The 13,123-nt window shown below is 42.1% G+C and overlaps 1 protein-coding gene across 1 annotated transcript in view; it reads left to right on the plus strand.

The window, feature by feature from the left end:
* The window catches only part of RGS22 (regulator of G protein signaling 22), a 110,533-nt gene that overhangs the window by 3,465 nt on the left and 93,945 nt on the right, over positions 1-13,123 (plus strand). Inside the window, exons 2-4 of the mRNA XM_084851450.1 lie at positions 5,263-5,291; positions 7,368-7,430; positions 11,728-11,958. Of these exons, the coding sequence (XP_084707576.1) occupies positions 5,263-5,291; positions 7,368-7,430; positions 11,728-11,958 (323 nt within the window). The remainder of the gene's footprint in view (positions 1-5,262; positions 5,292-7,367; positions 7,431-11,727; positions 11,959-13,123) is intronic.

Genomic DNA, 13,123 nt, shown 5'->3' on the forward strand with positions numbered 1-13,123 from the left:
CTGTGTTAGTCTGTTGCAGGAATAGCAACTGAAACACTTCCAAATTTGTTGTGATGTAAACTCTGGGCCAGAGCCTACTTCATCAGATACATGCTGTGTTATCCTCACTTAACCAAGTTATAGGTTGCTTCCAGATGAGGTTTTTATAGTGCCATCACCCTGCCTCATTCACAGAATTTTACAGGCGCCTCAGATGTCATCTTCCACTCATAACCCTGTTGTGTATTTCCATCACTTCTTCCATCATATTCCTTGCAGCGGAAAATCCATTAAGGGTGCAATCCTATTCGTGTTTAGACAGAAAAAAGTCCTGGCTGGGGCATGCTGGGAATTGTAGGACTTTTTTCTGTCTAAACATGGATAGGATTGCGCCCTAAGAGCACAATCTTATGCATGTTTAGAGAGAGAAAAGTCCTACATCTCCCAAGCACGGTGGCTGGGGAATGCTGGGAGTTGTAGGACTTGTTTATGTCTAAACATGCATAGGATTGCAACGGTCCTTCTCCGGGAGCCCCTACCAAAGGAAGTAAGGAAGGTGGGCCTTTTCTGCTGTGGTACCCTGGCTGTGGAATGAGCTCTTTAGAGAGGTTCGCTTGGTGCCTACGTTGTACTCCTTTCGGTACCAGGTGAAGACCTTTTTAAAAATTTCCCAGCATTTTAGCTTTCTAGTCTTTTAGCTCTGCTGTTTTAAATCTGTATTTTAAATCTCTGCATTGCTGCTAGGTTTTATTCTGGTTGTACTTTTATACTGTAGTTTCAAGCTTTCAGATTTTATATTGTTTTATGTGGTACCTTGTGGTTTACATTTCTGTGAACTGCTCAGAGAGCTTGGGCTATTGGGCAGTATAGAAATGAAATGAATGAATGAATGAATGAATAAATAAATAAATAAATAAAGGGGGGGAAGATGGGATTGCTGCACAATGTTAGCGGTAGCGCTAACAGCCACACAAGACGTTTGATTGTTTTTATGAGCAACTCCCACATTTGTGGGAGCTGAAGGGGGCAGAATAAAGTCCAGATAGGCTAGAGGTACCTCACCTTTCATTTTGGTAATTAGACACTCTCCAAAGAGAGAGTTCTCTGTACAGTCCGCAGAGGTGGCCTTAAAAATGAATGATGTGGAGATTATATCTATGCACTGGATGCTGGGAGAGGAATTTGCTCCCCTTGGTAGTCTCTTACGACTACCAATTAGAAGGCATTGCGCAGCTATTCTGTTTTTTTCTCCTTAATGGGTTTTCTGCAGTAAGAATAAAGACGGAAGGAGAAAGATGGAAGGAGAAACACAGGAGGGCTACAAGTAGAAAACCATTATTGTCTGGACCCCTGTAAAATTCTGTGAATGACACAGGATGCTGTGTACTAAAAGCCTTGTCTGGAACCCTTGTTCTGGTAGCTAATACAAATAGCAGGGGTCTTACTTACATGTATTCTCTCATTAAGTGGATTGTGTGAATGGTTCCATGCTTAGTTCCATGTTATTTCACAGGAGAAACACATGTCTGGAATCCAACACAGAGTGAACTATGCTTAAGGCCACTGAAACCAGTGGATTTTAAGTTTGTTTAATTCTGAGTTGGCCTACTGCACACATATTTTATTTATTTATTTATTTATTTATTAAATTTATTAATCGCCCATCTGACTGGTCACCCAGCCACTCTGGGCGATGTACAACCCACCATAAACAATTTAAAACAATAAAATTTTACCATAATTTTTTTTTTAAAAAAATTCCCTAACCCACCCCAAATGCCTGCCTGAACAACCACGTTTTTAATGCACGACGGAAGCTCATTAAAGAGGGGGCATGACGGAGTTCCCTAGGGAGGGAGTTCCACAGAGTGGGGGCCACCACAGAGAAGGCCCTCTCCCTCGTCCCCACCAGTCTAGCTGTCCTGGCTGATGGGACAGAGAGAAGGCCATCCGAGGCTGATCTTGTTAAGCGGCCTGTCTGGTGTTGCTGGAGGCGCTCCTTAAGATAGGCTGGGCCGGAACCATATAGGGTTTTAAAGGTCAAAACCAACACCTTGAATTTGGCCTGGAAAACAACTGGTAACCAGTGCAACTCCTTCAGCACTGGAGTGATGTGATCTCGCCGACGGCTGCCTTTAATCAGGCGAGCCGCTGCGTTCTGTACCAGCTGCAGTTTCCGAACCGTCTTCAAGGGTAACCCCACGTAGAGCGCATTACAGTAGTCTAAACGAGAGGAGACCAGGGCATGTACTACCGATGGGAGCAGATGGTCGGGAAGGTAGGGGAGCAGCCGCCGTATCAGATGGAGTTGATACAGCGCTGTCCGGCTCACAGCTGACACCTGAGCCTCCATGGACAGCTGGGAGTCCAAAATGACCCCCAGGCTGCGGACCTGGTCTTTCAAGGGTAGCTGTACCCCATTCAACACCAGGTCAACATCCCCCAGTCTCCTCTTGTCTCCCACCAAAAGTACCTCGGTCTTGTCAGGGTTGAGCTTCAGCTTATTCCTCCCCATCCAGCCACTCACCGTCTCCAGACATTTGGACAGGGATTCTACGGCCAACCTTGGTGAAGATTTGAATGAGAGGTAGAGCTGAGTGTCATCCGCATATTGATGACACTGCACCCCAAACCTCCTGATGATAGCCCCCAGTGGCTTCACATAGATGTTAAATAGCATCGGGGAGAGGATGGAACCCTGTGGCACCCCACAAGTGAGTGGCCACGGGTCCGAAACCTCCTCTCCCAGTGCTACCCTCTGGTACCTGCCAGAGAGGAAGGACCGGAACCACCGCAATACAGTGTTTCCAATGCCCAACCCCTCCAGGCGGTCCAGGAGGATACCGTGGTCAACGGTATCAAAAGCCGCTGAGAGGTCGAGGAGAACAAGGAAGGAGCATTCACCCCTATCCAGAGCCCTCCTCATATCATCCACCAAGGCGACCAAGGCCGTTTCTGTCCCATGCCCAGGCCTGAAGCCCGACTGAAATGGGTCTAGATAATCAGTTTCTTCCAAGTGTGCCTTCAACTGCACCGCCACCACCCGCTCAATCACCTTGCCCCAAAATGGCAGATTTGAGACTGGGCGAAAGTTGTTCAGAACTTGAGGATCCAAGGAGGGCTTCTTTAAGAGCGGTCTTATCACTGCCTCCTTGAGGGCTGATGGCATCACTCCCTCCTCAAGGGAGGTGTTCACCACCGCCTTGATCCCCTCACCCAGTCTCTCTCTGCAGCTCATAATGAGCCAAGATGGGCAAGGATCAAGTAAGCAGGTGGTTGGCCTTACAGATGAAAGCACCTTGTCCACTTCATCAGGAGGAAGAAGCTGGAACCGATCCCACAAAACCGGTTTGCCACAGGCCGCCTGTTTATGTATATGTAGTACTGTTTATCATGAGACATGCTATTTTTGAAAAATGTGCATTGTTATGTATTTACAAGCATTATTGTATTTTTCCTGCTTACAAAACCACAAAGTAAGTAATAAGCCATTTTACTGATCTGAGCTAGAAAGACAGTGCCTTACCCACACAATGAGGCCACGGCAGAGGAAGACCTTAAATCAAAGTTTCCTACTTCAGTTCTATGTATCTATTGAATCAATTGACTCTCAAGAGTGCTTCTGCCATAGACAGGGCTTGACTAAGTATTGAACCCAGGACTTAGTGCAGGCGTGAGAAACCTCAGGCCCAGGGCCAAATCTAGCCCTCCTGGGCTCCCCAGATGGCCACATACCCTCCCTCTAGCCCCAGTTCCTTTCCCCCAACCACTGATCATTTGGTGGTTTCTTTGCTTTTGTGCAGTTTTGTCCTCATTCTAAAAGCAATGGCTCTCTCGAAGCTTAGTTTCTGGTAGTAAGAGCTTTAAACTAAAACATGCTGGGGGTTTTGTTTTTTGTTTTGGCTTCACCCCTTTTGTCTTCAGCCCTGCCCAACAATGGAATGTGGCCCCCAAGAACACCTCTGAAATTGAATTTGGCTCTTAGGCTGAAAGTGGTTCCCCACCTCTTCAAAATCTATTGCACTTGAAATGAGGCTCATACCACAGGCCTCAACAAATGTTCTTGAAAGCCCCCTGTTTTTTCATTCTGCAAAAACAGCATGACAACTTAGCCTCTCAAGTGTCCATGCATCTCTCAGGTGGGTGCTAACTCACCATTTGGCTGACACAGTTGTCATTTTCCTAAAATTCCTTCCAGAAAACTTGTGTGTGTGTGTGTGTGTGTGTTATTAACAGTTTATTTGATTTTTTTCATTTTTCAATACAATACAAATAGTTAACATTTCCTCCAACCTGCCCCACACTTCTCCCCATTCCCTCTCCTTTAGGTTTCCCCCTTCCCTCTTCATATCATCCTGTATTTAAAGAGTAATGGTTTCATTTGTATAAGTGAAATCATTAAGGAAAAATTGAATAAATAGATAGTTACATAGAAAGAAAAATAATAAATAAAATTAAAAGGGTTCAGGGTATATAATTCAGTAAAACTTCCCCATATTAACTGAAATTTGTTTTCTTTTAGTAATTTGGTGTAGTATACCTTTTCATGGGTGGCTAAGGTCAATAGATATTGAATCCAATTGTGTATATTTGGTTTTTGGGTTTGTTTGTTTTTTAGAAAACTATATTTTTATTAAATCCATTTTAATTTATTGCTTAGACCCACCACTCATTTTGACTTCTGTACATTAATTTCTAAAATAATTAATGACAGGATTGGCAAATGGCTGGGGCCAAGGACCAGCCCAAACGGTGTGCTTTTAACAGCAGCTTCATATATAGGAATCAACAGATGAAGGTTTTTGTGGCATGCAGCTAATGAGCATGATCAACTACTAACATCAGTGCAACAAACTGCTTTTAGATATAGGAAAGGAGCCTGTAAAAAAGGTGGGTGGGGAATGGTGGGAGTTGTAGGACTATTTTCTGTCCAAACATGCATAGGATTGCAAAAATCCTGAAAAGTGGTGGCACCAACAAGTTGGATGGAATGACTTCCCGAAAGAAATCTGGCTCTCTACTTCCTAACTCTCTTTTAGCAAGCAAGTACAATAGCTGGTATCTTGCAAAAGTATTATCTGGCATACTGTTTTACTGTTTTATCACTGCTGTTTTTTGATTCTGTGAATGGGCTCTTGGTTCTAAGATGTGTGTTGATCTCAGTATTTATGATTATGACGGTTGAACTGTTTTTATAGTGTTACTGATGATTGATCAGTGATAAAATAAATAGAAAATACTTTGGCTGAATAACTTTAATTAATATTATTTTTTGTGTTTCAGTGCCCCCCTGTATAAGAGAAAATGAGTTGGTAAGTAATTTTTTCCCTGCCATTTTTTCAGTGATAATAGCTATCTTGACAGCAGTGTGCCTGGCGATTAATTTTTTCTCCCCACCTCTCTTCTGTTGGTTATTGTCCACTCAATGAACTCCTCTTCCCCCAACATATCATAAAGGCTCCTGCAACAGATATAATATATACAAGACAGGGACAAAAATCAAATATGATTTTTGTATTATTATTATTGCTACTTTTATACCACTTAATATCTTAAAAATAAGCTGTTCAGAATACATATATAAAACCAATATAAAAACAATGTAAGAACAATATAAACTAATTAATTAATTAAAACATTACAACAAAAACAATGATAACATGGATTATAGATTATCATATGTTTTATTATGTGTATTATAGTAATACATTATTATGTATTAATTTTTTTACTAACACAGCACAGTCCTATGCATCTTTACTTGGAAGAAAGTCCCACTGTGTGTAATGGAACTTAGTCCAGAGTAAGTGTGTATAGGATTGGCACATAAAAAATGTTCAAAGTATGAAACAGAAGGAACCATTGATTTGAAAATTACTTTGTACAATAATACGGACATCATTACGGATTAAATTAAACTTTGCGTACATTTCTCTGGATCCAACCTGTTAGTATTTGCTAAAGGTAAACGAGTTATATATTTTATTTCCAGACTGTATACCTGTTATACTTGCAATGTATTCCTATGCATATCTATTCAGCCTTAGATTGCAATCATAAGCCCACTTACCTGGGAGTAAGTCCCAGTGAATTCTGTGAGACTTACTTCTCAGTAAATATGTATTAGATTGCACTGTTAGGCACAGATTTGTTTATATACTGTTAGTTTTATCAGGGCTACTATGTCCCAGGTTTTACAAAGAAACTCTATGGTCCCACTTTTTACCAGGCCACCCTATCCCAGTTTAAGCCTCTGACAATAGGTTTCAGAAGTCCCACTGCACATGTAGAAGCTCTCTGTGCAACCCTTCAGATCCTAGCCTCTGGCATAGTTGGAGTCCAGATGTTTCAAGGCAAGGTGTGAGAAACTGAAATAGGAAAATGTAGAGGATAATCAATCATAATCTTTTTCTGATAAGGATTCTGATGTCCTTTATTTTAAGAGTAAGCCTATATTTTCAGTGGTGTTGGGCTCCTTCTCTGACAGGGTTGGTCTGAGAAGCATGCTTTAACTTCATTCATCAGGGGAGGGACCATTCATTGCTCAGTGGTAGAGCAATGCTTTGCATGCAAAAGGCCCCTGTTTCAAACCCTGTCATAGCCAGTTCAAAAGGGGAAGGCAACTCCGTGCTTTCCAAATGTTTTGTACTTAAGAGTGGTCACTTACACGTTGGCAAAAAAGAGGAAATGCATTGTGCAAAAAGAGGACACATGAAATTTGCACGTGCTAATTTGTATGTATAGATGCAAAAAACATGTTCTATAATTTGAATAGAAATATAATACATCTCACCATAGTAGAGAAGACTGACCTCTCTGCCTGCTCAGTCAGCTGTCCAGGTGCTAACTGCTAACTGTTGATGGGGAACTTCAAGGCCCCAATTGCTCTCCCTTCCTAAGATTCTTTCTCTGTAAACTGGACTTGGACTGAACAAGCCTTCAAACAGAGGATGCTATCAAATAGAGGACTGTCCTCTACATGGCCACCCTATTTGGACGAAAACTCTCATAATCCCTGACCATTGGCCATGCTGGCTGAAGCTGATTGGAGCTGTGGTCCAAAACATTTAGAATGCATCAGGTTGCCTGTCTCTGAGTTAAAAAGATCAGGCAGCAGAGGGTGGGAAAGACCTCAGCCTGAGACCCTGGAAAGTTGTGCTAACCTTATACGAGGCCAGACTGTTTGTCAATGTAGCCCAGTATTGCTTAGTCTGCCAATACTGGGCAAGATGGACAAATAGTTTGACCTGGTATGCCAGCTTCCTATGTCCTTTGCGGGCAGGGGAGGGGTGATGCTGCAGGCATGCTGGAAATTGCCAACCCCTATTAGAGGTAACCCATACTTATTCCATCACCTAACATGGTCTTGTGCTTTTCTGTCCTCACAGGAAGAATATTTAGCAACTGATGATATACTTGTAGAGTTCTTTAATGAATTCTTGAGTCTTCCAGTAAGTATGTTGATCTAAATTATTCCTCAAACACTTACTGTGAATATCAAGATAATTGGACGAATAAGATTGTGTACGATAACAGTGTAACATCTGTATTCTGAAAGTGGAATAGGTTGGTTGCTCAGCACCTCCTGCTTGCCTCCATCTCTTCGCAGATTCTAAACTGCATTTACAAAGTGTGAGCACACACAGTCGCTCATAGAAGTCACACAGAAAACAGTCCTCCAAGAGAAAGTTGACTGTGTAAGAATTATCTCATGCAGGAAGCCCCAGTGGGTTTCTAGGCTGAGAGAACAATGTTGCAATGCATGTCAAAGCACCAAAATGGAAAGTGGCTGTTGAGAGATCCTGACCTCATCATAATTTGATTTTCTCAGGAGAGTTTTCTTTCTTCAACATTAATACGGCTAATGTGAACATTTTATATTTCCAGTTTTACTCTGCTGCAGTAAGAATGTGACACCCCTGTTAAAACACCATTCACTTTGGCTTTGTTGTGCTTATGCAGCTGTTGCTTAGAAACAGGACCCAGGTATAAGCATTAGTTATGAAGGCAAGAGGTTAAATTAAAGAACTGCATGCGGCTCAATGTCACTTGACCCCAGGAAGCATCTGCTGGAGAAGAGAGGGCTCCTAGTCTACACTGATGCTGGAACTAGGCATTTGCTGCCAGAATGAACCTGTAAATTGGGGATTCTGTTGGCATGGCCATTGGATGACCTACATCCAAGAGGTGGAAGTAACCCTTTTATAGCTCTTGCACAGGAATGATATCATATAGGGATGCTTGAGGAATTCAATTTTTATGAATTTTTCAGTACCAACTGACCTGATCTGCACCTCCTGGAGTCTTCTGCAGATCAGAACATAGTTATCATTCAGATTTTGCACTTCTTTGAAGTGTGCAATGCATTTCTCAGCGGAAGAATTGTTATCAAATGCATTGAAAAATGTGTATTTTGAGATAAAATTTGTTTAGAAATGCATATTTTGTGAGAAAATATATACAAACATTTGTATTTAAATGTGAATTTTCATGTAGATTTTTTAAAGCCCAAATTAATGTAGAAATGGGACAGAACAGCCTTATGAATGAACATGTGCAGAAGTGACATGGACCAGAAATAGGCTGATTCATGTGTCCCTGATATCTAATATTAGGTCTTTGTAGGTGCATTCATCTGATGGCCAAGTGCTTTCAAAGTTAGATGTGGGTTATTGGTACTATCTGTAAGGTACATAGGGCAGTATCCTATGCTGCCTACATGTTAGTGGAACCAACCACTAGTGCAGCAGGAACTAGCAGTTCCTGAAACAACAGGAAATGAGCAGAAGCCCTCATTTCCAGAACAGGGCAGGTCAGGGGAGCTCACAGAAGGAAGCATTTTTGCTCATTTCCAGGGTTGTTTCAGGAACTGTTACTTCCTGTTGCGCTACTGGTTGGTTCCACTGGTGCAACAGAACTAATGGAGGTGCAGCAGTAGTGCTGCCTATAATCTGTGGAAATGAGAGGGCAATTAAGATTAAAACAATGGCTAGGAGAATAATTCAGATTACTTCTATTTCTTGGGGCTTCTGTTGTGTTTGTTTGTGTGTGAAGTTTTGTTGTTATTAGTGTTGTACGTGACATGGACATGGATTATAAAGATGATTATTAGGATGTGGTGATAGAAGTGTTGGAGACTGGAGAAGCTGCATCTTGGAAGCTGAGGCACATGGCTGCTGGTGGGAAACAGCAACCATGTGTTTCCTCCTCTCTTTCAAAGTGATGCCTAGTAACCAAAAGCACATGACGTCTGCATTGCGAGTTTCCCCACTCCAGAAATGGCAGTCGGAACTTTATTTCGAGTCAATGCTTGCCAGGATTCAACTTTGGAACCAATCTTGAAGGTTCCATCAGCCATGGAAGATGTTAAGTAATAATATAGTGTAGCCTTTCCTGTCCTGAGTCCTTCTGAATGTTTTGGGTTACAACTTCCATCATCCCTGACCATTGGCTGTGTTGGCTATGGCTGGTGCAAGTTGTAGTTCAAAACACCTGGAGGGACCCAGGTTGGGGAAGGCTCATATAGTACCTCTGAGCATGTCCAGAGTGCCTTTTCATCACCACTGAGGGCTTCTCCACACCAGGCTTTTTATCCTGGAAGTTTACCAGGGCTTCTGCTTCTGTATTCTTTGCGGGATTAAGATTGCTTCTTTTACGCACTTCCGCTCCCCCACGACTAGTTCCTTTATCTGTGAGCTCTATATGTTTCATTGTACAGTCACTAGATGGTGCTGTGTTATAGTGCCACTTTCTCTTTTCACAGAGAAAATCAGCTCACAATATTTAAATAGCTCATTATCCACTATCTTTAAAGAAACCGGGGTAAAGGTCAGAAAGCACGAGAGGGGTCCTGGAGCTTGACAACATCATGCAAACCTCCATGAGTAACCAATCTCGATTGCAGGATAAAAGCCCCATGTGGAGAAGCCCTGAGTAAGTGCAGGCAGATCCTTTTTATCCAGGAACAGGGGCAACAGGGCTCCCAACTCAGAATATGTAAGTTGATTCCCAGCACGAACCTTTTAAAGAAATTAAACACTGACTGCACCTCTAGAACATTTTTCAGAGTTCGCTTCTGGCCTCTAACAATGCGAGTCACCTAGAAATGGGGCAGAAATAGGTTTCTCAGTGAGTCCCAATCACAAGGCACATGTAGCAGCTCTTTGGACACCTGTACAGCAAATCTGTTTGTAGAACCTTGTTTGACTCCTGCTAGATTGGGGTACAGTTGTTACCAAGGATATTCACTGTTCCTATTGTGTTCTCTTTATGATGAATTTTTTGTTTCAAAAGCACATTGCTTGTATTAGGTATATGCATGATAAACCTAATGAGGGTATTGCTCCAATCATGCCATAGAGATCATCATACTGTACACAAGAGTATCCCATGCCCATGTTTCTGTCAGTGAAGATTTACTCCTGTCTTCTCTTGCTCATCAACAGTCATCTTTGACAACATAGTTTCATTCCCCAGCGGTCAACCAGGTGATTAGCATACATGTTCACTGCTCTGACATGCTAAATGTGAGACACCCTCCCTCATGCTACAGAACCTCTTTGCATGTGTGAAGCCCAATTCAGAAAAGTGTAGCCAGTTGTTGGATTACGGCATGTGCCTTTGATTAACGTAGTAGTTTGGTGCTAAGCGTACCGGTGAAGGCAATTGGTTCTTTTATTCCATTCCTGTATATACCCTGTAAATGATTGGTGGTCAAGCATCCAAAATGACAATACGATTTATATTTAAAACATTGTTATTGGCATCTGTTTTACTGCAGTAAAGGAACCAGATGTTTTCAATTTAGCTAATTGGAATGCATGTTGGAAAATGGGTCCTTGGGCTCCATTGCTAGAGGCTGAATTAAAAATAGATACAAGTGATTAATTAATGTTATCTTTGGTTACTTTTCTGTGTAAATATTGTACAACTAAAATTATCTGGTGTCTATTCCAATAGTTCCAGATTGTGGAATTTACGTGCTTCATTTGCATGTTCATATAAGCTAGCAAGGGTTCAATGATTTGGAATTCATTCATTCCTTTAAAAAATTGTATTCCCTCTTCTTTAAATAAAAACAGGAAACTTTGGACTGAAAATTCACATTCATACATTGGTAAGGCTGCATATGGGTGTTCAGCTGGAAGAAATGCCCTGTAATATATGCGCCTGGGAGGGGGGTACAGATCACCATAGTGACTAAGGCACATTAGCTGGAAGGGGAGGCACAATTTTGCATTTCTTATAGGTAATAGGCCTATAAACAGTCAAGATTCAGAAGGTTTCCAAAAGTGTGGGTTGCAGCTTTATTAGTATTTTCTGAAAGGGCAGAGTCGTGTCTGACTCAGTGATTGCAGCAAGCCCATTTATTTCATGATGGAAATGAAATGGTAGGAGCAGAAGGAGCATGAGAATTGTGTGCATGTGTGAACCAGCACAGAGTAGTGTAGGATCAGGTAGGCATAACCAATAAGGTTTCTATGTTGGCTGTGGGTACATGATTTAATAAGTTTAGAAGGGGAAGAGGCACAGTTTCAGAAAGCTAGAAAAACAAAGTGCTGTTCTGTCAATGAAGAAGCTATAATTGTGGTGTGTGTGCATGCTAATTATTACATCAGATGGGTTGAGAGGAGTACAAGCAGAATTCAGGCACATTAACCAATACATAAAATACACAGTTCAACTGCAGCATATCACTGCTGTGCTAGTTACTGTAAACTAATATTTAATTTTTGTTGTTGTTTGTAGACCTTTACAGAGCCGATAAAATTCAATCCTGATTTTGGTATTTTTGAAGTTGCTACTGATACCCCACAATGTATGGAAAATCAGTGGAAAAAGATGCTACGTGAACAGAAACCTCGGAATCCCATTTATGATGTCACAAGGCAAGGGAAGCCAGAAAGTCCCCTTTCTAAAGACCTCAGCCCTCCTCCTCTTCCCCCTCTCTTAAGTTTTGACCCAAATTATGTAGCAATGGTAAGAATATGTTTTCTATATTATTATTCCTCCTCTTCCCTATGCATTGAAGAAGCATTTACACCGGGGGTGGGAAATGTGTGGCCCTGCAGTTGTTGGACTGCAACCCCCATCAGCCCCAGACAGGATCGCCAATGGTGAGGAATGATGGGAGTTGCAGTACAACAGCATATGGAGGGTCACATGTTGCCAGTCTCTGATTTACATTATACCAAGTGTTATATATTAGCAATTCAAAAACTACAATCAAAGAAGTTTGGCTTACTGTTTAGTCAATGCATGAGATGAATCAATTAACACGTTTTGACCAATTAAAAAGTTTCCTTTAATTAATTAGCCTGCCAATTTTTAAAACATTAAGTACAAGTACTTACAAAAACTGTAGGTGGCAGGCACCATGTTAGAGGAAGCATTGGTTCTTATCTCACACGGGAGGGGAACGCCTCAGGAAGGATTGCACCTGCTGTGACATTTGTGTGCATCATTTAAAAAAAGGAGCATGCTGCTTCTTCACCAGAACTACTGTTGTCTTCATGTTTAAACAGATTTTAAACTCATGAATTAACTCCATATTATATTATTCATTTCTGTCATGTGTGGATGGCAAGGCGTAGGATCACGCCTGCTGGACCCGTTCCTGACTTCCATAGATTCATCTGGAGATCTGAACTGGAGGCTGCATCCAATGTGACATGAGCATATGTCCACTCACACAATGGGACTTTATGTTCTTCTCCCCAGTGCACCCCCTTGTGCACCCCAAATCTCTGGAGCATCCCCCAACTCTCTGGAGCAGATTTGGGGTGGGTGCAGTGGGATGCAGGGGTATTGTGTTCCACCAGCTTTGTCAGTTCCCCTGGCAGACAGTCACCGTTGGATACAACCCAGAGCCAATGTATGTACACTGCTCATATGTATACTCTGTATGTGTGATTGGGGACCCCATCTTCTTATGTGGACAGAGCTACACACATAGCTGTGCATATGCGTAGGCCCACCTTCCCTAGCCTGGTGCCCTCCAGATGTGTTGGACTGCAACTCGCATAATTCCCAAGCAGCATGGCCATTGACCCCAATATTTGGGAGTTGGACTCGATGGTTTTATAGGCCCCTTCCAACCCTACTATTCTATGATATCTGGAGGGCAACAAGGTTGGGGAAAGTT

The sequence above is a fragment of the Heloderma suspectum genome, chromosome 4, assembly GCF_057233095.1.
Source record: "Heloderma suspectum isolate Gila_16-S chromosome 4, 16-S_ref, whole genome shotgun sequence".
NCBI classification, from domain to species: Eukaryota; Metazoa; Chordata; class Lepidosauria; order Squamata; family Helodermatidae; genus Heloderma; species Heloderma suspectum.